Genomic DNA, 22373 nt, shown 5'->3' on the forward strand with positions numbered 1-22373 from the left:
ACTCCAGCGTATATTTGGCCTTGGTTTTAGGTTATTGTCATGCTGAAAAGTGAATTAATCTCCCTGTCTGGTGAAAAGCAGACTCAACCAGGTTTTCCAATAGAGTTTTGCTTGTGCTTAGCTCCTTTCCATTTATTTTTTTCCTGAAAAACTCCACAGTCCATAACGATTATAAGCATACCCATTACATTATGCTTGAAAATATGAGAGTGGTACTCAGTAATGTGTTGTATTAGATTTGCTCCAAACATAACACTTTGTATTCAGGACAAAAAGTGAATTGCTTTGCCACATTTCTTGCAGTATGACCTTAGTGCCTTGTTGCGAACAGGATGCATGTTTTGGAATATTTGTTGTAAACTGTACAGGCTTCCTTCTTTTCACTCTGTCAATTAGCTTAGTACTGTGGAGTAACTACAATGTTGTTGATCGATCATCAGTTTTCTCTTATCACAGGCATTCAACTCTGTAACTGTTTTAAAGTCACCATTGGCGTCATGGTTAAATCCCTGAGCGGTTTCCTTCCTCTCCAGCAACTGAGTTAAGAAGGACGTCTGTATCTTAGTAGTGACTGGGTATCGATACACCATCCAAATAATTAATAACTTCAGCATGCTCAAACGGACATTCAATGTCTGCTTTTATAATTTTTTACCCATTTACCAAAAGATGCCCTTCTTTGCGAAGCGTTGGAAAACCTAGTTGGTCTTTGTGGTTGAATTTGTGTTTGAAATTCACTGCTCGACTGAGGGACCTTACAGATAATTGTATGTGTGGTGTACAGAGATGAGGTAGTCATTCAAATTCAGGCTGTAACACAACAAAATGTGGAAAAAGTCAAGGGGTGTGAATAGTTTCTGAAATATTCAGACCCCTTGACTTTTTCCACATTTTGTTACGTTACAGCCTTATTCTAAATTTGATTAAATTATTTATTTTTTTCATCAATCTACACACAATACCCCATAATGACAAAGCGAAAACAGGTTTTTAGAAGATTTTGCAAATGTATTACAAATACAAAACAGAAATACCTCATTGACATAAGTATTCAGACCCTTTGCTATGATAATCACAATTGAGCTCAGGTGCATGCTGTTTCCATTGATCATCCTTGAGATGTTTCTACAACTTGATTGGAGTCCACCTGTGGTAAATTCAATTGATTGGACATGATTTGGAAAGGCACACACCTGTCTATATAAGGTCCCACAGTTGACAGTGAATGTCAGAGCAAAAACCAAGCCATGAGGTCTAAGGAATTGTCCGTAGAGCTCCGAGACAGGATTGTGTCGAGGCACAGATCTGGGGAAGGGTACCAAAAAATGTCTGCAACATTAAAGGTCCAAAGAACACAGTGGCCTCCATCATTCTTAAATGGAAGAAGTTTGGCACCACCAAGACTCTTCCTAGAGCTGGCCGCCCGGCCAAACTGAGCAATCGGGGGAGAAGGGCCTTGGTCAGCGAGGTGACCAAGAACCCAATGGTCACTCTGACAGAGCTCCAGAGTTCCTCTGTGGAGATGGGAGAACCTTCCAGAAGGACAACCATCTCTGCAGCACTTCACCAATAAGGCCTTTATGGTAGAGTGGCCAGACGGAAGCCACTCCTCAGTAAAAGGCACACGACAGCCCGCTTGGAGTTTGCCAAAAGGCACCTAAAGGACTCTCAGACCATGAGAAACAAGATTCTCTGGTCTGATGAAATCAAGATTGAACTCTTTGGCCTGAATGCCAAGTGTAACGTCTGGAGGAAACCTTGCACCATCCCTACGGTGAAGCATGGCGGTGGCAGCATCATGCTGTGGGGATGTTTTTCAGCGGCAGGGACTGGGAGACTAGTCAGGATCAAGGGAAAGATGAATGGTGCAAAGTACAGAGAGATCTTTGATTAAAACCTGCTCCAGAGCGCTCAGGACCTCAGACAGGGGCGAAGGTTCACCTTCCAACAGGACAACGACTCTAAGCACACAGCCAAGACAACGCAGGAGTGGCTTCGGGACAGGTCTCTGAATGTCCTTGAACCCGATCAAACTTCTCTTGAGAGACCTGAAAATAGCTGTGCAGCGACGCTCCCCATCCAACCTGACAGAGCTTGAGAGGATCTGTAGGGAAGAATGGGAGAAACTCCCCAAATACAGGTGTACCAAACTGTCAGAAACCGTCTCAGTGAAGCTCATCTGCGTGCTCGTTGTCCTCACCAGGGTCTTGACCTGACTGCAGTTCGGCGTCGTAACCAACTTCAGTGGGCAAATGCTCACCATCGATGGCCATGGGCATGCTGGAGAAATATGCTCTTCACCGATGAATCCCGGTTTCAACTGTACTGGGCAGATGTTAGACAGTGTGTATGGCGTCGTGTGGATGAGCGGTGTGCTGATGTCAACGTTGTGAACAGAGTGCCTCATGGTGGCGGTGGGGATATGGTATGGGCAGGCATAAGCTACGGACAACGAACACAATTGCATTTTATCGATGGCAATTTGAATGCACAGAGATACCGTGATGAGATCCTGAGGCCCATTGTCGTGCCATTCATCCGCCGCCATCACCTCATGTTTCAGCATGATAATGCACTGCCCCATGTCGCAAGGAGCTGTACACAATTCCTGGAAGCTGAAAATGTCCCAGTTCTTCCATGGCCTGCATACTCACCAGACATGTCATCAATTTAGCATGTTTGGGATGCTCTGAATCGACGTGTACGACAGCGTGTTCCAGTTCCCACCCATATCCAGCACCTTCACACACCCATTGAAGAGGAGTGGGACAACATTCCACAGGCCTCAATCAACAGCCTCATCATCTCTATGCGAAGGAGATGTGTCATGCTGCATGAGGCAAATGGTGGTCACACCAGATATTGACTGGTTTTCTGATCCACGCCCCTACTTTTTTTTTAAAGGTATCTGTGGCCAACAGATGCATATCTGTATTCCCAGTCATGTGAAATCCATAGATTAGGGCCTAATGAATTTATTTCAATTGACTGATTTCCTTATATGAACTGTAACTCAGCAAAATCGTTGAAATTGTTGCATGTTGCGTTTATACTCAAACCAAACCGAAACTGTGCAGAAATGATAATGGACCTACATTTATACATTCTTGACTGTGTCCGGCTCGCTAAGAATCATGGAAATGAAAGCAAGACAGTAAGGGAGCATCAGAAATTCCAAAAATGTGGGATAGAGGACAATTCTTTAAAATTTAAACACAGAGGAAATATAACACATTTTCAGTGCGGCGCTCCGGACCTCTCTGAAGACCAAATGCGGACCCCGGGGAAAAATTAGTTTGACACCCCTCGCCCAAATCCTCCTAAGCTATGTCTACACAGGCAATGCACAGCCATCAGCAAAAGCCGGCAGGTGTTACCTGAAACACTGTAAACACAGTCACACAGTTTCTAACAGCAGAACAGCCATCCCTGAGACAGAGCCGTTCCAGGGGAAGGGACAGGGCATGAAGCTGAGAGAGAGGTGTTTACTACAACTGCATCACCCCCTCCTGCTGCAGATACAGAGAGCACCAAGTCCAACACGACACGCAGCAGAACCAGCTGCATCAGCCACCAGAAGACAGTGATAAGTAGTGCTTGGACATGACTCAAAAATATACGCTTAGGCTGCACTGAGCCATATTTGGAATTGGTTGGCATAACTGACACTCCTGCAAACTCAACTTCAAATCTGCAATATGGTGAGTGTCACCCCCACCTCCGCCTGTCTGCCCACATACTTCACCAACACAAGCAGTAGATCAAATAAAGTATAAGTACAATCTTAGAAAAAAGGGTTCCAAAAGGGTTCTGTGGCTGTCCCCATGGATAACCCTTTTGGGTTCCATGTAGAACCCTCTGTGGAAAAGGTTCTACATGGAACCCAAAAGGTTTCTACCTATAACCAAAAGGGTTCTACCTGGAATGAAAAGGGGTTATCAAAGGGTTCTCCTATGGGGACAGCCGAATAATCCTTTTTGGTTCTGAATAGCACCTTTTTGAGTGTAATGTTACTGTTGTGTGCTGCATACATACTGTATGTGAATGTGGACTGGGTATGGCATAGAAAGATAACACAACAAGTTATTTGTCATGAAAGGGATACAGAAGCACAAACCCAGTATCATTTCTTATTTTGACAGCAGAGACGCTATCTAAGAAAATAAGGTCTAAATTACTCTAACTTCCTTTCAGAAGAGCACTGAGTGTTTCTTACCTTTCATTCCAAACTTTGACCGTCGTCCATATTTGTTGATGAGAACAAACAGGACAACAAGAAGGACACAGGCGAATCCAGCCAGGCCGACAGCAATAGACACCTGGAGAAGGACAAGACAGGGTTTAGTGAGAGTAGATCTCACAATAAAGATTTCTACCTTAGGTACAGACTAGCCAACAGGCATGAAGAATGAATGCAGGGTTTGTGAAAACTTAATTAGTAGTGCAATGTATTGCTGAAAATTAAGGGGAATGCATCCTATACATTATCCACTGGCAACAACAATTCAAAGATAAATCAAGAGGAGATGCACAAAATTAAGTGGAAGTCTTCTCTCCTTCCATGTCAATGCTCTCTTCCCAATTAAAACCTTCAAATGAGGAAATAATCTCCATTCAGTCAATTACACAGGTTGATGTTTATTGTCATGAGTCTTGTCCTGGAAGCAGAACTGAGCGATTTCCCCTTAGATAGGCCAGCTGAAATGTCAAAATGGGCTATATTGTAAAACGTTATAAAAACTAAAATTTGCTTTTTGGTCTTAATTTAAGGTCAGGGATAGACATTATGGTTAACAGTGTGGTTAAGGTTAGGGTTAAAATCAGATTGTATGACTTTGTGGCTGTGCCAGCTAGTGACCACTCTGCAGAACTGCCTCCAGAACAAGATTCATGACAAAAAAACAGTAACCTGTGTCAATTACAGCACAAAGATGAGCGAAGTCACATTATAAAGAAATGGGAAAGGAAAAGGCAGATAGGAGGGAGCTACAAGGCGAGGGAGTGAAAAATAAAAGAAACAGAATAAAATAGCTCAAACTAAAGCCTCCTTTTTATTGTTGTTCCCAGGAAAAATAAGATGTTCATGTACTGTAACAGGCTGTATCTCCACTAGGTATAAAAAGCCACAGTACAGCACCACAGTGTTCTCAAACTCACCCCGAACGTGTCCTCCTCAGGCCTGTGTGTTACTGTGATGGTCGGCGTAGGAGTCCCTGTGAAGAAGAACAAAGAACACAGCGGTCCTATTTATGAAAGTACTGACTGACAACCTTGAGTTATACTGTATGTACTGTATAATATATCCTGAAACATAACATGCAGTCTACACTAGCATTCTGAACAAGCCATAGGCATAGAGATTAACATACAGAGTAGTAATCCGTGATGGCAGGGGAGAAGGGTGGGTATGACCTACAGCAGGGATCATCAAATAGATTAAGCCACGGGCCATTCTGCCGCGGACCATTTCAAATCTTGCTTACATTTGTATACGATCAAATACACTGAGTGTACAAAACATTAAGAACACCTGCTCTTTCCATGACAGACTGACCAGGTGAATCCAGGTGAAAGCTATGATCCTTTATTAATGTCACTTGTTAAATCCACTTCAATCAGTGTAGATGAAGGGGAGGAGACCGGTTAAAGAGGATTTTTAAGCCTTGAGACAATTGAGACATGGATTGTGCATGTGTGCCATTTAGAGGGTGAATGGGCAAGACAAAAGATTTAAGTGCCTTTGAACAGTGTATGGTAGTATGTGCCAGGAGCACCGGTTTGTGTCAATAACTGTAACGCTGCTGGGTTTTTCACGCTCAACAGTTTCCAGTGTGTATCAAGAATGGTCCACCACCCAAAGGACATCCAGCCAACTTGATACAACCGTGGGAATCATTGGAGTCAACATGGGCCAGCATCCCTGTGGAACGCTTTCGACACCTTGTAGAGTCTATCCCGACTAATTAAGGCTGTTCATAGGGCGAAAGGGGGGGTGCAACTCAATATTAGGAATATGTTTTTAATGTTTTGTACACTCAGTGTATCACTCTCTATTATGCGTGGGAACAGATTTCCCCCCAAAAAATCTATTAAAGCTGATTTGCTGGTGTTTTTACAGTCTTTTATGTCCAACAATAAAAAATAAAAAATAACTTGGGGGTGCCAACTAAAATCAACCGCGGGCCGCTAGTTGGGGAACCCTGACATACAGTATGTACCAGATGAAATAATTACAGCACAGACCCACAATCCATGCAGCTAACTGATATTATGGTTAATGCTTTGTAATCTGTGTAGTGTCAGTTGGGTTGTTGCCCTTCACAGCTCTGCTTCCATTTCTGATAAACTGAGACCTTTTCTCTCCTCATCTGTATCCACTTCTATGGAGACACTAATCCCCCTGGGTTTCCCTCCCATCATGCTCTCTGCTAACAGGCCATGGTGCGGTGCGGTGCAGTTTAGGGGAGCGGAACAGAATAGAACAGTGCTGACAAACAACTCTGTCCTGTTCTGTCTACCCTCTTACCCTCCCTGCCTTCCTACCACCAAGTACACTCATCTAACATCATCCCCAGCCCTGACAGTAACAATCTGTCACTCTCTCACGTCCGTTTATTATGCATGGAAAATCCCAATGAAGCTCCGGCATGATGTCAATTTGAGGGCCTGGGGATGAAGATCAGTGGCTGTGCGTGCCTCTACATTTAACTCCTAAATTAGAACAGACTAAAGACTAAATGAAAATGCCCTCCTAGAGCCTGTTGGTCCTTCAACAAGAGAGGAGTCTAGGTATAACCTTGAGTCCTACTCAGCTAATGTAGGCAGTGTATGGTAGGAACAACTGTTTGGAATTAGGGTAGTAAATATCAGAACATTTAAATGAAATAAAATGTAAGCTCCCATGACGATTTTGTCACTCTGCTTATTAAATACAGTACCAGTCAAAAGTTTGGACACACCTACTCATTCCAGGTTTTTTTTTTTTTTTTTTACTATTTATAGATGTCACGCCCTGGCTCTGGGACTCTTATATGCTGAGCCAGGGTGTGTAGATTCTATGTGTTTGTGTTCTGTGTTTAGGATCTAGTTCATGTGTATCTATGTTGGCCGGGGTGGTTCTCAATCAGAGGCAACGAGAATCAGCTGTTGCTTGTTGTCTCTGATTGGGAACCATACTTAGGCAGCCTGTTTGGCACAGTGTATTGTGGGATCTTGTTCCGTGTATGGTTAGTGTTTGTTACCAAGGACTTCACGTATCGTTTTGTTGTTTTGTTAGTTGTGTAGTACTCTAATAAAGTATGTTCGCATTCCACGCTGCGCATTGGTCCACTCCTTTTGACGATCGTGACAATAGAATAATAGTGAAGACATCAAAACTATGAAATAACACATATGGAATCATGTAGTAACCAAAAAAGTGTTAAACAAATCAAAATATATTTTATATTTGAGATTCTTCAAAGTAGCCACCCTTTGCCTTGATGACAGCTTTGCACACTCTTGGCATTCTCTCAACCAGCTTCATGAGGTAGTCACCTCGAATGCATTTCCATTAACAGGTGTGCCTTGTTAAAAGTTAATTTGTGGAATTTGTGGAATGTCTTTCCTTCTTAATGCGTTCGAGCCAATCAGTTGTGTTGTGACAAGGTAGGGTTGGTATACAGAAGATATCCCTATTTGGTAAAAGACCAAGTACATATTATGGCAAGAATAGCTCAAATAAGCAAAAAGAAATGACAGTCCATCATTACTTTAAGACATGAAGGTCAGTCAATACGGAACATTTCTAGAACTTTTAAGGTTTCTTCAAGTGCAGTTGCAAAAACCATCAAGAGCAATGATGAAACTGGCTCTCATGTGGACCTCCACAGGAAAGGAAGACCCAGAGTTACCTCTGCTGCAGAGGATAAGTTCATTAGAGTTACCAGCCTCAGAAATGGCAGCCGAAATAAATGCTTCACAGAGTTCAAGTAACAGACACATCTCAACATCAACTGTTCAGAGGAGACTGTGTGAATCAGGCCTTCATGGTCGAATTGCTGCAAATACACAACTACTAAAGGACACCAATAAGAAGAAGATACTTGCTTGGGCCAAGAAACATGAGCAATGGACATTAGACCGGTGGAAATCTGTCCACTGGTCTAATTAGTCAAAATGTGAGATATTTGGTACCAATGTTTTTATTTATTAATTTTTTTAGGGGGTAAATCAGCTTTAATATTGCAGATAGATTGTAACTTCCATCAATGTAATTGTCTGCATCACTTCCAATACCCCATATGTTTATTTTTTCTCTCGTATTTGATACATTTACATTACATTTACGACTTACATAGCGACTTACAGTTAGTGCATACATTAAATCTTCGAGGGGGAAAAATTAAAAATAAAAACCTTACAATAACCTAGTTGCATAAGTGTGCACACCCTCTTATAACTGGGGATGTGGCTGTGTTCAGAATTAAACAATCACATTCAAACTCATGTTAAATAGAAGTCATTACACACCTGCCATCATTTAAAGTGACTCTGATTAATCACAAATAAAGTTCAGCTGTTCTAGTAGGATTTTCCTTACATTTTCTTAGTTGCATCTCAGAGCAAAAGCCATGGTCCGCAGAGAGCTTCCAAAGCATCAGAGGGATCTCATTGTTGAAAGATATCAGTCAGGAGAAGGGTACAAAATAATTTCCAAAGCATTACATGGAACACAGTGAAGACAGTCATCATCAAGTGGAGAAAATATGGCACAACAGAGACATTACCAAGAACTGGACGTCCCTCCAAAATTTATGAAAAGACAAGAAGAAAACTGGTCAGGGAGGCTTCCAATAGGCCTACAGCAACATTAAAGGAACTGCAGGAATTTCTGGCAAGTACTGGCTGTGTGCTACATGTGACAACAATCTCCCGTATTCTTCATATGAATGGGCTATGGGGTAGGGTGGCAAGACGGAAGCCTTTTCGTACAAAGAAAAACATCCAAGCCCGGCTGAAGTTTGCAGAAACAAACAAGTCCCCCAAAAGCACGTGGGAAAATGTGTTATGGTCTGATGAAACCAAGGTTGAACTTTTTGGCCATAATTCCAAAAGGTATGTTTGGCACAAAAACAACACTGCACATCACCCAAAGAACACCATACCCACAGTGAAGCATGGTGGAGGCAGCATCATGCTTTGGGGCTGTAACTGGGGCCTTAGTCAGGGTGGAGGGAATTATGAACAGTTCCAAATACCAGGCAATTTTGGCACAAAACCTTCAGGCGTCCGTTAGAAAGCTGAAGATGAAGAGGAAGTTCACCTTTCAGCACGACAACGACCCAAAGTACAGATCCAAATCCACAAAAGCATGGCTTCACCAGAAGAAGATTAACGTTTTGGAATGGCCCAGTCAGAGCCCAGACCTGAATCCAATTGAACATCTCTGGGGTGATCTGAAGAGGGCTGTGCACAGGAGATGTCCTCGCAATATGACAGATTTGGAGCGCTTTTGCAAAGAAGAGTGGGCAAATATTGCCACGTCAAGATGTGCCATGCTATTAGACTCCTACCCAAAAAGACTGAGTGCTGTAATAAAATCAAAAGGTGCTTCAACAAAGTATTAGTTTAAAGGTGTGCGCACTTATGAAACCAGATTATTGTGATTTTTTTATTTTTTATTTTTCCCCCTTAAAGATTTCAGTTTGTTTTTCAATTGAATTGTTCACGTTATCGGTCACATTAAAGGTAGAAAAAGTTCTGACATCATTTATCTTTGTCTCAATCTTTTACATCACAAAAACCTTGCATTTTAACAGGGCTGTGTAGACTTTTTATATCCACTTTACATAACATTTTTTAAAAATATATTTCCCTTTATTACCTTCCAACCCCACCACCCCTTCTCTAATTGGAGTAAACTAGTGAACAACAATGTTTAGGCCTCTACTTCCAGCTTATACATACCATATAAATTTGATGAACACAGTCAATTTTACAATAAATATACAGTGGGGAAAAAATGTATTTAGTCAGCCACCAATTGTGCAAGTTCTCCCACTTAAAAAGATGAGAGAGGCCTGTAATTTTCATCATAGGTACACGTCAACTATGACAGACAAATTGAGAATTTTTTTCTCCAGAAAATCACATTGTAGGATTTTTTATGAATTTATTTGCAAATTATGGTGGAAAATAAGTATTTGGTCACCTACAAACAAGCAAGATTTCTGGCTCTCACAGACCTGTAACTTCTTCTTTAAGAGGCTCCTCTGTCCTCCACTCGTTACCTGTATTAATGGCACCTGTTTGAACTTGTTATCAGTGTAAAAGACACCTGTCCACAACCTCAAACAGTCACACTCCAAACTCCACTATGGCCAAGACCAAAGAGCTGTCAAAGGACACCAGAAACAAAATTGTAGACCTGCACCAGGCTGGGAAGACTGAATCTGCAATAGGTAAGCAGCTTGGTTTGAAGAAATCAACTGTGGGAGCAATTATTAGGAAATGGAAGACATACAAGACCACTGATAATCTCCCTCGATCTGGGGCTCCACGCAAGATCTCACCCTGTGGGGTCAAAATGATCACAAGAATGGTGAGCAAAAATCCCAGAACCACACGGGGGGACCTAGTGAATGACCTGCAGAGAGCTGGGACCAAAGTAACAAAGCCTACCATCAGTAACACACTACGCCGCCAGGGACTCAAATAATGCAGTGCCAGACGTGTCCCCCTGCTTAACCAGTACATGTCCAGGCCCGTCTGAAGTTTGCTAGAATGCATTTGGATGATCCAGAAGAGGATTGGGAGAATGTCATATGGTCAGATGAAACCAAAATATAACTTTTTGGTAAAAACTCAACTCACCGTGTTTGGAGGACAAAGAATGCTGAGTTGCATCCAAAGAACACCATACCTACTGTGAAGCATGGGGGTGGAAACATCATGCTTTGGGGCTGTTTTTCTGCAAAGGGACCAGGACGACTGATCCGTGTAAAGGAAAGAATGAATGGGGCCATGTATCGTGAAATTTTGAGTGAAAACCTCCTTCCATCTTCAAGGGCATTGAAGATGAAACGTGGCTGGGTCTTTCAGCATGACAATGATCCCAAACACACCGCCCGGGCAACGAAGGAGTGGCTTCGTAAGAAGCATTTCAAGGTCCTGGAGTGGCCTAGCCAGTCTCCAGATCTCAACCCCATAGAAAATCTTTGGAGGGAGTTGAAAGTCTGTGTTGCCCAGCGACAGCCCCAAAACATCACTGCTCTAGACGATATCTGCATGGAGGAATGGGCCAAAATACCAGCAACAGTGTGTGAAAACCTTGTGAAGACTTACAGAAAAACGTTTGACCTGTGTCATTGCCAACAAAGGGTATATAACAAAGTATTGAGAAACTTTTGTTATTGACCAAATACTTATTTTCCACCATAATTTGCAAATAAATTCATTAAAAATCCTACAATGTGATTTTCTGGATTTTTTTTCTCATTTTGTCTGTCATAGTTGACGTGTACCTATGATGAAAATTACAGGCCTCTCTCATCTTTTTAAGTGGGAGAACTTGCACAATTGGTGGCTGACTAAATACTTTTTTCCCCACTGTATTTTGTTGGTTTTTACTCCTGAACTTCCTCTACCCTCAACCTCTCCGATCATTTTCATGATGTCCATCCGGTTTGCTTCTATATGCCATATCTTTCTAACTGTGCTCTTTCACAAAAGCTCTCAACCTATAATCTATATACTTATTATGGACACAGTATGCTTTACATTAGTTATCTTGTTGTTATTAGTTGTTGTTAGTTGTTATTAGTCCCATCCTTCAACTTCATTCAAAACCACCCATCTATTGCTTAACACCATCCATATTGGATTTCTATTTGCCATATATTTTTCAACTGTACTGTGATGTTTTACAAAAGTTCTGAACCTTTCTATTCTCATTGTTTCAACAGATTGTAAATTGAAAATATTTTTTTTGCTAAAAGTATTCCTATATTATTGATCGACTGACTATGACTTTTCAGATCACCAAGTAGTGCTTTCTGCAGTGTTAGCTCCAGGTAAATATTGCAATCCTTTAGCCATTCCTGGACCTGTGTCCAAAAACAAGCTACAAATGGACAGTACCAAAACAAATGATCTAATGATTCTGTCTCTTCGCAGCAAAATCTGCAGAGCTGGGAAGATTGTATGCCCCATATAAATAACATTCTATTGGTAGCAAGAATTGTATATAATAATTAAAATTTAAAAATTATAAGTTTAGAATCCGGCGTCGTTTTGCGTATCAGTTCATAATAACTATGCCATGGAAATGGTACGTCAAAAATCTCTTCCCAACTATTTTGCAATCTATATGGGACGGCTGTCAATCCTTTGGTCCTTAAATGAAACTGGTATACTTTTTTTTAAATCAGAATTTTCTTTAACCAATTATGTTTTTTAATGCAAGGCCGACATACAAGTTCCTTACTTTTTTCCCCTTCCACTTTCCTCTTCCATTTTTGCGGTAATGCTGCAATTATTTGGTTGTAATTTTGGGTAGAGCAGACATTTCAATATGTTTTTGTTAGCTGCATGTGCGACATAACTCCACCAGTCCTACCAATGATATCATTTACGAAAATTATACCTTTTTTTTTTTTATGTGTCAAAAAAGATTATTTTTTTTAATCAATTAGTGTATTTGAGTTTAACCACAATATTTGTTGCATTATTTGTTCTGTCGTTTCTGGAGGATTAAATTGAAATTGCAACCAACTTTCTATGGCTTGTTTTAGAAATAGTGATGTTTGGGAGATGATTTCCATTTCAAATAACTGAAAGTGAGAGGTTGTAATCTGAATAAAGGGAAAAAGACCATTCCTGAACATTGGGTGAGACAATCTTTCTAATTTGCTAGAGAACCAGTTCGGATTTAAGTATAACTTTTGTATTACTGAATCTTTTAGTGATAGGTCTAATGATTTAATATTTAATCATTTCTGCCCTCTGAATTCATATTCATTATATAAATAGGTCGGTTTAATTTTGTCTGGCTTGCCGTTCCAAATAAAATGGAATATTTTTTTCTCATATAATTTAAAAAACTGTTCGCTAGGCGTAGGCAAGACCATAAGCAAATAGGTAAACTGGGATAATACTAAAGAGTTAATCAGGGTGATTTTTCCACAAATTGACAGGTATTTACCTTTCCATGGTAGCAAGATCTTATCTATTTTTGCTAACTTTCTATTAAAATGTATTGGAGTGAGATCATTTATTTCATTTGGGATATGTATTCCGAGTATATCCACATCACCATCTGACCATTTTATTGGTAAAATACTTGGTAATGTAAAAATTGTATTTGTTTGTGATCCAATACGTAATATAGTACTTTTATCATAAATTGGTTGTAATCCAGAGATTTTGAAAATGTATCTAGATCCTCTATGAACCAGTGGAGGGATTCAAGTTGTGGATTTAAAAGAAAACATGAATCATCATCACTTTTGTTTTTAAGCCCTTGATTTTTATTCCCTTGATATTATTGTTGGATCTGATTTTAATAGCTAACATCACGATGGCCATAATAAATAGATATGCCGATAGTGGACAACCTTGTTTCACTCCTCTTGACAGTTTAAAACTTTCTGAGAAATAGCCATTATTTACTATTTTACACCTAGGGTTACTACACATGATTTTAACCCAATTTATAAGAGATTCTCCAAAATTGAAATGCTCCAGGCATTTAAACAGTGGGGAGAACAAGTATTTGATACACTGCCGATTTTGCAGGTTTTCCTACTTACAAAGCATGTAGAGGTCTGTAATTTTTATCATAGGTACACTTCAACTGTGAGAGACGGAATCTAAAACAAAAGTCCAGAAAATCACATTGTATGATTTTTAAGTAATCATTTGCATTTTATTGCATGACATAAGTATTTGATACATCAGAAAAGCAGAACTTAATATTTGGTACAGAAACCTTTGTTTGCAATTACAGAGATCATACGTTTCCTGTAGGTCTTGACCAGGTTTGCACACACTGCAGGAGGGATTTTGGCACACTCCTCCATACAGACCTTCTCCAGATCCTTCAGGTTTCGAGGCTGTCGCAGGGCAATACGGACTTTCAGCTCCCTCCAAAGATGTTCTATTGGGTTCAGGTCTGGAGACTGGCTAGGCCACTCCAGGACCTTGAGATGCTTCTTACGGAGCCACTCCTTAGTTGCCCTGGCTGTGTGTTTCGGGTCGTTGTCATGCTGGAAGACCCAGCCACGACCCATCTTCAATGCTCTTACTGAGGGAAGGAGGTTGTTGGCCAAGATCTCGCGATACATGGCCCCATCCATCCCCCCCTCAATACGGTGTAGTCGTCCTGTTCCTTTTGCAGAAAAGCATCCCCAAAGAATGATGTTTCCACCTCCATGCTTCACAGTTGGGATGGTGTTATTTGGGTTGTACTCATCCTTCTTCTTCCTCCAAACACGGCGAGTGGAGTTTAGACCAAAAAGCTATATTTTTTTCTCATCAGACCACATGACCTTCTCCCATTCCTCCTCTGGATCATCCAGATGGTCATTGGCAAACTTCAGACGGGCCTGGACATGCACTGGATTGAGCAGGGGGACCTTGCGTGCGCTGCAGGATTTTAATCCATGACGGCGTAGTGTGTTACTAATGGTTTTCTTTGAGACTGTGGTCCCAGCTCTCTTCAGGTCATTGACCAGGTCATGCCGTGTAGTTCTGGGCTGATCCCTCACCTTCCTCATGATCATTGATGCCCCACGAGGTGAGATCTTGCATGGAGCCCAAGACCGAGGGTGATTGACCGTCATCTTGAACTTCTTCCATTTTCTAATAATTGCGCCAACAGTTGTTGCCTTCTCACCAAGCTGCTTGCCTATTGTCCTGTAGCCCATCTCAGCCTTGTGCAGGTCTACAATTTTATCCCTGATGTCCTTACACAGCTCTCTGGTCTTGTCCATTGTGGAGAGGTTGGAGTCTGTTTGATTGAGTGTGTGGACAGGTGTCTTTTATACAGGTAACGAGTTCAAACAGGTGCAGTTAATACAGGTAATGAGTGGAGAACAGGAGGGCTTCTTAAAGAAAAACTAACAGGTCTGTGAGAGCCGGAATTCTTACTGGTTGGTAGGTGATCAAATAATTATGTCATGCAATAAAATGCAAATTAATTACTTAAAAATCATACAATGTGATTTTCTGGATTTTTGTTTTAGATTCCGTCTCTCACAGTTGAAGTGTACCTATGATAACAATTACAGACCTCTACATGCTTTGTAAGTAGGAAAACCTGCAAAATCGGCAGTGTGTCAAATACTTGTTCTCCCCACTGTATATAAACCCCAGTCGTACTTTATCAACCGCCATGTCTTTGTGAGAGGCAGAGTAGGTGAACGGATGATCTCCGCATGTGTGGTTCCCACCGTGAAGCATAGAGGAGGAGGTTTGATGGTGTGGGGGTGCTTTGCTGGTGACACTGTCAGTTATTTGTTTAGAATTCAAGGCACACTTAACCAGCATGGCTACCACAGCATTCTGCAGCGATACGCCATCCCATCTGGTTTGCACTAAGTGGGACTATCATTTGTTTTTCAACAGGACAATGACGCAAAACATACCTCCAGGCTGTGTAAGGGCTATTTGACCAAGGAGAGTAATGGAGTGCTGCATCAGATGACCTGGCCTCCACAATCACTCGATCTCATCCCAATTGAGATGGTTTGGGATGAGTTGGACCGCAGAGTGAAGAAAAAGCAGCCAACATGTGCTCATCATATGTGGGAACTCCTTCAAGTCTGTTGGAAAATCATTCCTCATGAAGCTGGTTGAGAGAATGCCAAGAGTGTGCAAAGCTGTCATCAAGGCAAACGGTGGCTACTTTGAAGAATCTCAAATATAAAATATATTATGATTTGTTTAACACTTTTTGGGTTACTACATGATTCCATATGTGTTATTTCATAGTTTTGATGTCTTCACTATTATTCTACAATGTAGAAAATAGTAAAAATAAAGAAAAACCCTGGAATGAGTAGGTGTGTGCAAACTTTTGACTGGTACTGTAGATGTCATGGTACTATTTATGTCATGGTACCTCAGGTAACTGCCAAAATATAGGAATCACTTGAGTAAATGAGGGATACAAAGTATATTGAAAGCAGCTGCTTCCACACAGGTGTGGTTCCTGAGTTAATTAAGCAATTAACATCCCATCATGTTTAGGGCCATGTATAAAAATGCACAGTTGCCCATTATTTTGGCTACCATGGCTAGAAGAAGAGAGCTCAGTAACTATGAAAGAGGGGTCTCAAAAGAGCATAGGGGGTTTAAAGTGTGTGTGTGTCGTCTCTCAGTCACCAGATCTCAACCCAATTAAACACTTATGGAAGATTCTGGAAAGGTGCCTGAGACATCATTTTCCACCACCATAAACAAAACACCAAAATGATGGACTTTCTCATGGAAGAATGGTGTCGCATCCCTCCAATAGAGTTCCAGACATCTATGCCAAGGTGCATTGAAGCTGTCTGGCGGCTCGTGGTGGCCCAATGCACTATTAAGACACTTTATGTTGGTGTTTCCTTTATTTTGGCAGTTACCTATATGTATTGTTGACTGTCTTAAAATGAAAATCACTTACCATAACCCCCTAGAATCGTTTTAATCATGTTTTATTCAGCTAGAGACTTGGTACTATTTGTCTTATGGTACTATTTCTTGTTGACTGTCTTATAAGATCACTTACCATAATCACCATAATCTGTAGGAAAAGAAGACAGAAAAGGAGTCATCAGTGCCGTGTTCAACCAATGTGTATATGTACAGGGCATGTTAAAAGAATTACAGTTTTTACTCTACTACTGGTCAGCAAATTCACTATATATACAAACGTATGTGGACACCCCTGCAAATTAGTGGATTCGGCTATTTCAGCCACACCCGTTGCTGACAGGTATATACAATTGGGATGGGTGGGAAGGTGTGTGGGTGTGATGTGTGGGTGGGATGGGTGGGTGGGATGAAGGACTGGGGATGTTGTACTGTTATAAATGTCTATATGTCTAATAATAAAGCATTTAAAATCAAAAAGAAGAACAAAAAGTAACATTCCCAATAATATCTTATTTTCACCTCATAAATTCCATGTATTAATAGAGGTCTAACAGAAAGAAAGAGTGTTTCTATATTTATCAGTGAACCTGTTAATAAGTCAGTAAAACTTGGTTCTCAGCGACTCTCTTAACAGTTTTCAGCTCTGCTTCATCAATTCCACTGATCCATGCAATATCCTATTGGACTAATGAAAGGTCACAGGTATGAAGCTACTATATACAGTTGAAGTCAGAAGTTTACATACACCTTAGCCAAATACATTTAAACTCAGTTTTTCACAATTCCTGACATTTCATCCTTGTAGAAATTCCCTGTCTTAGGTCAGTTAGGATCACATTCCCAGTGGTTCAGAAGTTTACATACACTCAATTAGTATTTGGTAGCATTGCCTTTAAATTGTTTAACTTGGGTCAAACATTTCGGGTACCCTTCCACAAGCTTCCCACAATAAGTTGGGTGAATTGTGGCCCATTCCTCCTGACAAAGCTGGTGTAACTGAGTCAGGTTTGTAGGCCTCCTTGCTCACACATGCTTTTTCAGTTCTGCCCACACTTCTATAGGATTGAGGTCAGGGCTTTGTGATGGCCACTCCAATACCTTGACTTTGTTGGCCTTAAGCCATTTTACCACAACTTTGGAAGTATGGTCGGGGTCATTATCCATTTGGAAGACCCATTTGTGACCAAGATTTAACTTCCTGACTGATGTCTTGATATGTTGCTTCAATATATCCACATAATTTTCCTTCCTCATGATGCCATCTATTTTGTGAAGTGCACCAGTCCCTCCTGCAGCAAAGCACCCCCACAGCATGATGCTGCCATCCCCGTGCTTCACGGTTGGGATGGTGTTCTACGGCTGGCAAGCAACCCCCTTTTTCCTCCAAACATAACGATGGTCATTATGGCCAAACAGTTATATTTTTGATTCATCAGACCAGAGGACATTTCTCGAAAAGTATGATCTTTGTCCCCATGTGCAGTTGCAAACCGTAGTCTGGGTTTTTTATGGTGGTTTTGGAGCAGTGGCTTCTTCCTTGCTGAGCGGCCTTTCAGGTTATGTCGATATATGACTCGTTTTACTGTGGATATAGATAATTTTGTACATGTTTCCTCCAGCATCTTCACAAGGTCCTTTGCTGTTGTTCTGGGATTGATTCGCTCTTTTCGCACCAAAGTACATTCATCTCCAGGAGACAGAATGTGTCTCCTTCCTGAGCCGTATGATGGCTGCGTGGTCCCATGGTGTTTATACTTGCGTGCTACTGTTTGTACAGATGAACGTGGTTCCTTCAGGCGTTTGGAAATAGCTCCCAAGGATGAACCAGACTTGTGGAGGTCTACAATTTTTTTTCTGAGGTCTTGGCTGATTTCTTTTGATTTTCCCATGTTGTCAAGGCACTGAGTTTGAAGGTAGTCCTTGAAATACATCCACAGGTACACCTCCAATTGACTCAAAATATGTCAATTAGCCTATCAGAAGCTTCTAAAGCCATGACATTCTTTTCTGGAATTTTCCAAGCTGTTTAAAGGCACAGTCAACTTAGTGTATGGAAACTTCTGACCCACTGGAATTGTGATACAGTGAATTATAAGTGAAATAATCTGTCTGTAAACAATTGTTGGAAAAATTACTTGTGTCATGCACAAAGTAGATGTCCTAACCGACTTGCCAAGACTATAGTTTGTTAACAAGAAATGTGTGGAGTGTTTGAAAAACGAGTTTTAATGACTCCAACCTAAGTGTATGTAAACTTCTGACTTCAACTGTATCTGTACTACTATATACAGTTTAGCTACTTTAGCTAGCATAATCTACCTACCGTCTGGAAACGGGGAGTTGAGGAAGTGTCCATACACTGTCTTGGTGGTGACTCCTAGGAAGTTGCTTGCCTCCAGAGTGTAGTTGCCGTTGTTGTGGTGCGTGGGGTCCTTGAAGTTGAGGCATCCCTCCAGGTAGTCCTGGTAGGTATCCATCTCAGTGCGGATGTAGTCACTGGGGGAGATCTCGTTGTCTCGGTGGAACCAGCGCAGGGTGGGCTGGGGGTTGCCACGCACCGTGAACTCTATGCAGGTTTCATGGCGACGCTCGGGCTCGTCCAGCTTCAGGATGGTGGGGGGGACTGTTGGGAGCGAGGACAGACATGAGGAGAGGAGCGTCAGGTATGACAGAAATGTGTTCTTTAATGTGTCAGCGTATAGTGTTACACCCTGTTGGCCAACACCACTCAGTATGAATGTAAATGCAGGAGCAACAAACGGTCATCAAATTACCCTGTTATGGTATCCAGCTGATGGAAACAATGTGGTCTAATAAGGGAACTTGACGATCAGTTAGTCTATCTAATCACCACAGCTGTTGACATTCTCTGTTTTAAGACGTTTCCAAAAGACAAGCCAAGCGGCTGTTGAGATGATTGGTAATTACCAGGAAGGTTAGGAAACCAAAGAGCATGTGGTTTCATAAAGAACAACACAAACAAAAACAAATGGCTTTGCTGTGATGCACCAGTGCACCGCCACTGAATAACTAGCAGGATCTTCCAGATCTTTCCCAACGGAGAGGGTCAGAGCTCCCTCTCCTCGCTCCGCTGGAAAGCAATCACGCACATTATGTGATGAAACATTCTATAAATCTCTGCAATCTTTCACGTAGAGGACCACTGGCTTGTCATGGATGAAATATCGACATCCAAGGGAACCACCTCCCAGCAAAGAGACTGTGAGTGGTTTGAAGGCCAACCATATAAATGGTGTTTTGTTGACATTTGAATCTGCTGCTAAGATGTGGCTACTGACCACAGGAACATTGGGTTGTCTCCAGGCTTTTGGTGGAGTGGATTCATCCACTCCGAACGATGGCGGCCAGACACAGTAATAATATCACACCTTATAAAAGTGCCCACCACTTAACTCCACATCCATGGTCAGTCTGTTAGAAGCTAACCATCTGCAAATACAGGGCTGTAAATGTGCCATACAGAGCTCATCTAAAGCATCAATCATATTCTGATTCACTGTTAATTGAGCTAAAATACACTAGGGTTGTCACTATACCAGTATCGCGACTCTCAGAGGTAGTATTGTGGCAAGGAAACAAAACATGAAGTGGACTACATTTCCTGAGGAAAACAGTCCTAATGTTGGAAACAAGCAGCCTTATGTTGTCAACCAGAATCACGTTTCTTTTCCAAGCTATAGCACACAATATCTTACATGCAGTAGTTTTTTTAAAGACCAAAGAGTCTAGTCTGCTTTGTGCTTTCCTTGTTGCCATGGACAATCAGATATCGTAGTATTGTGACAACCCTAAAATACACACTATATACAAAGAGTACATGCCAATTTCCTCATTGTTAGTAATGCAACGTCAAACACAGGGGGTCTCTGTGAAAATATTAAGAAAAACACCCTGAAAATGAGTGTTTGAGATAGAGGGAGCGAGAGCGAGAGCGAGAGCGAGAGCGAGAGAGCGAGAGAGAGAGAGAGAGAGAGAGAGAGAGAGAGAGAGAGAGAGAGAGAGAGAGAGAGAGAGAGAGAGAGAGAGTACATAGCCAATAATATAACATTTGAAATGTCTATATGCTTTTAAAACATTTGTGAGTGTAATGTTCACTAATGTTTCCCTTGCTTATTTCCCTTTTGTTTATTGTCTATTCCATTTGCTTTGGCAATGTAAACATGTTTCCCATGCCAATAAAGCCCTTTGAATTGAATTGAATTGAGAGAGAGCATAAGAGAGCGTAAGAGAGAGAGAGAGTGACTTGTTTCCACCTGAGTTTGCAGATCTATTCATAATCTCTGGGAATCAATCTCTATTGAGTATGGAGAGAATAATGTTACACCCCTGTTGGCCAACTGCCTTGTCATGGATACAATATTCACATCCAAGGGAACCACCTCCCAGCTCGCAGGGATCAATATTCAATACAATGGCCTGATAGAATGGAACTGATAGAATGGATAAAAGTAGGCCTAGTTATAGAATGGAGAGGATAGAATGGATATGAGTATTGATAGAATGGAGTTAGAATGGATAGCATTGAATGGATAGGAGTACTGATAGAATGGATAGGAGTAGTAATAGAATGGTGAAAATAGAATGGATAGGAGTACTGATAGAATGAGTAGGTTAGAATAGATAGCATTGAATGTATGACTGTACTGATAGAATGGATAGGAGTAGTTGTGGGGACTGAAATGAAATGTAAATGTAGTTAACATAGGCTACAACAGGGGTGTCAAACATATGGCCCATTCAATCCGGCCCGCGGGTCGTCTGAGTAAAAAATAATAATAAAGAAAATAATTGAGAAGAAAAACAATAATCAGGGAAAATCAAAATTGTGTAGAAAAGATAATGGACCTACACTACATGACCAAAAGTATGTGGACACCTACTCGTCGAACATCTTATTCCAAAATCATGGGCATTAATATGGAGTTGGTCCCCCCTTTGCTGCTATAAAAGCCTCCACTCTTCTGGGAAGGCTTTCCACTAGATGTTGGAACATTGTTGTGGGGACTTGCTTCCATTCAGCCACAAGAGCATTAGTGAGGTCGGGCACTGATGTTGGGCCATTAGGCCTGGCTCGCAGTCGGCGTTCCAATTCATCCCAAAGGTGTTTGATGGGGTTGAGGTCAGGGCTCTGTGCAGGCCAGTCAAGTTCTTGGGGAGTTGAGGAAGGGCAAAAATTTGACGAACTGACTTGTTGGAAAAGTGGCATCCTTTGACAGTGCCACGTTGAAAGTGACTGAGCTCTTCAGTAAGGCCATTCTACTGCCAATGTTTGTCTATGGAGATTGCATGGCTGTGTGCTCGATTTTATACACCTGTCAGCAACGGGTGTGGCTGAAATAGCCGAATCCACTAATTTGAAGGGGTGTCCACATACTTTTATATATATATATATATAGTGTACATTTATAGTCTATTCACTCTGTCCAGCTTGCTAACAGTCATTGAAACGAAAGCTAGACAGTCAGGGAGCATCAGAAATTCAAAAAGCTATGGATTAAGGTCAATTCTTTGCAAATTTTGACGGTGAGGAAATATAATACATTTGAAGCGCGGCCCTCCGTAACTCATTGAAGACCGAATGCGGCCCGCAGGGCAAAATGAGTCTGACACCCCTGGGCTACAATCTATAAGAGGGAGCTTATGATCAGTAGTCAAGCATCAGAATGCAAGGGAGATTGCTTATTCCTTAAAGCTGGAATCCTTAGTTGCTACATCCATTTTTGGACTTATTG

At 41.4% G+C, this 22373-nt stretch overlaps 1 protein-coding gene across 1 annotated transcript; it reads right to left on the reverse strand.

The window, feature by feature from the left end:
* Window positions 1-4216: 4216 nt before the first annotated feature.
* LOC311125406 (NT-3 growth factor receptor-like) lies at window positions 4217-19243 on the reverse strand (the record flags this gene model as incomplete). Its single annotated transcript, XM_084199450.1, has 4 exons — window positions 4217-4319; window positions 5158-5213; window positions 16754-16768; window positions 18944-19243. Coding segments are annotated over 4 exons (474 nt in total), but the record flags the coding sequence as incomplete, so codon positions are not given.
* Between the last annotated feature and the right edge of the window lie 3130 nt (window positions 19244-22373).

The sequence above is a fragment of the Coregonus lavaretus genome (assembly GCF_964263955.1).
Source record: "Coregonus lavaretus genome assembly, contig: HAP1_SCAFFOLD_5509, whole genome shotgun sequence".
NCBI lineage: Eukaryota > Metazoa > Chordata > Actinopteri > Salmoniformes > Salmonidae > Coregonus > Coregonus lavaretus.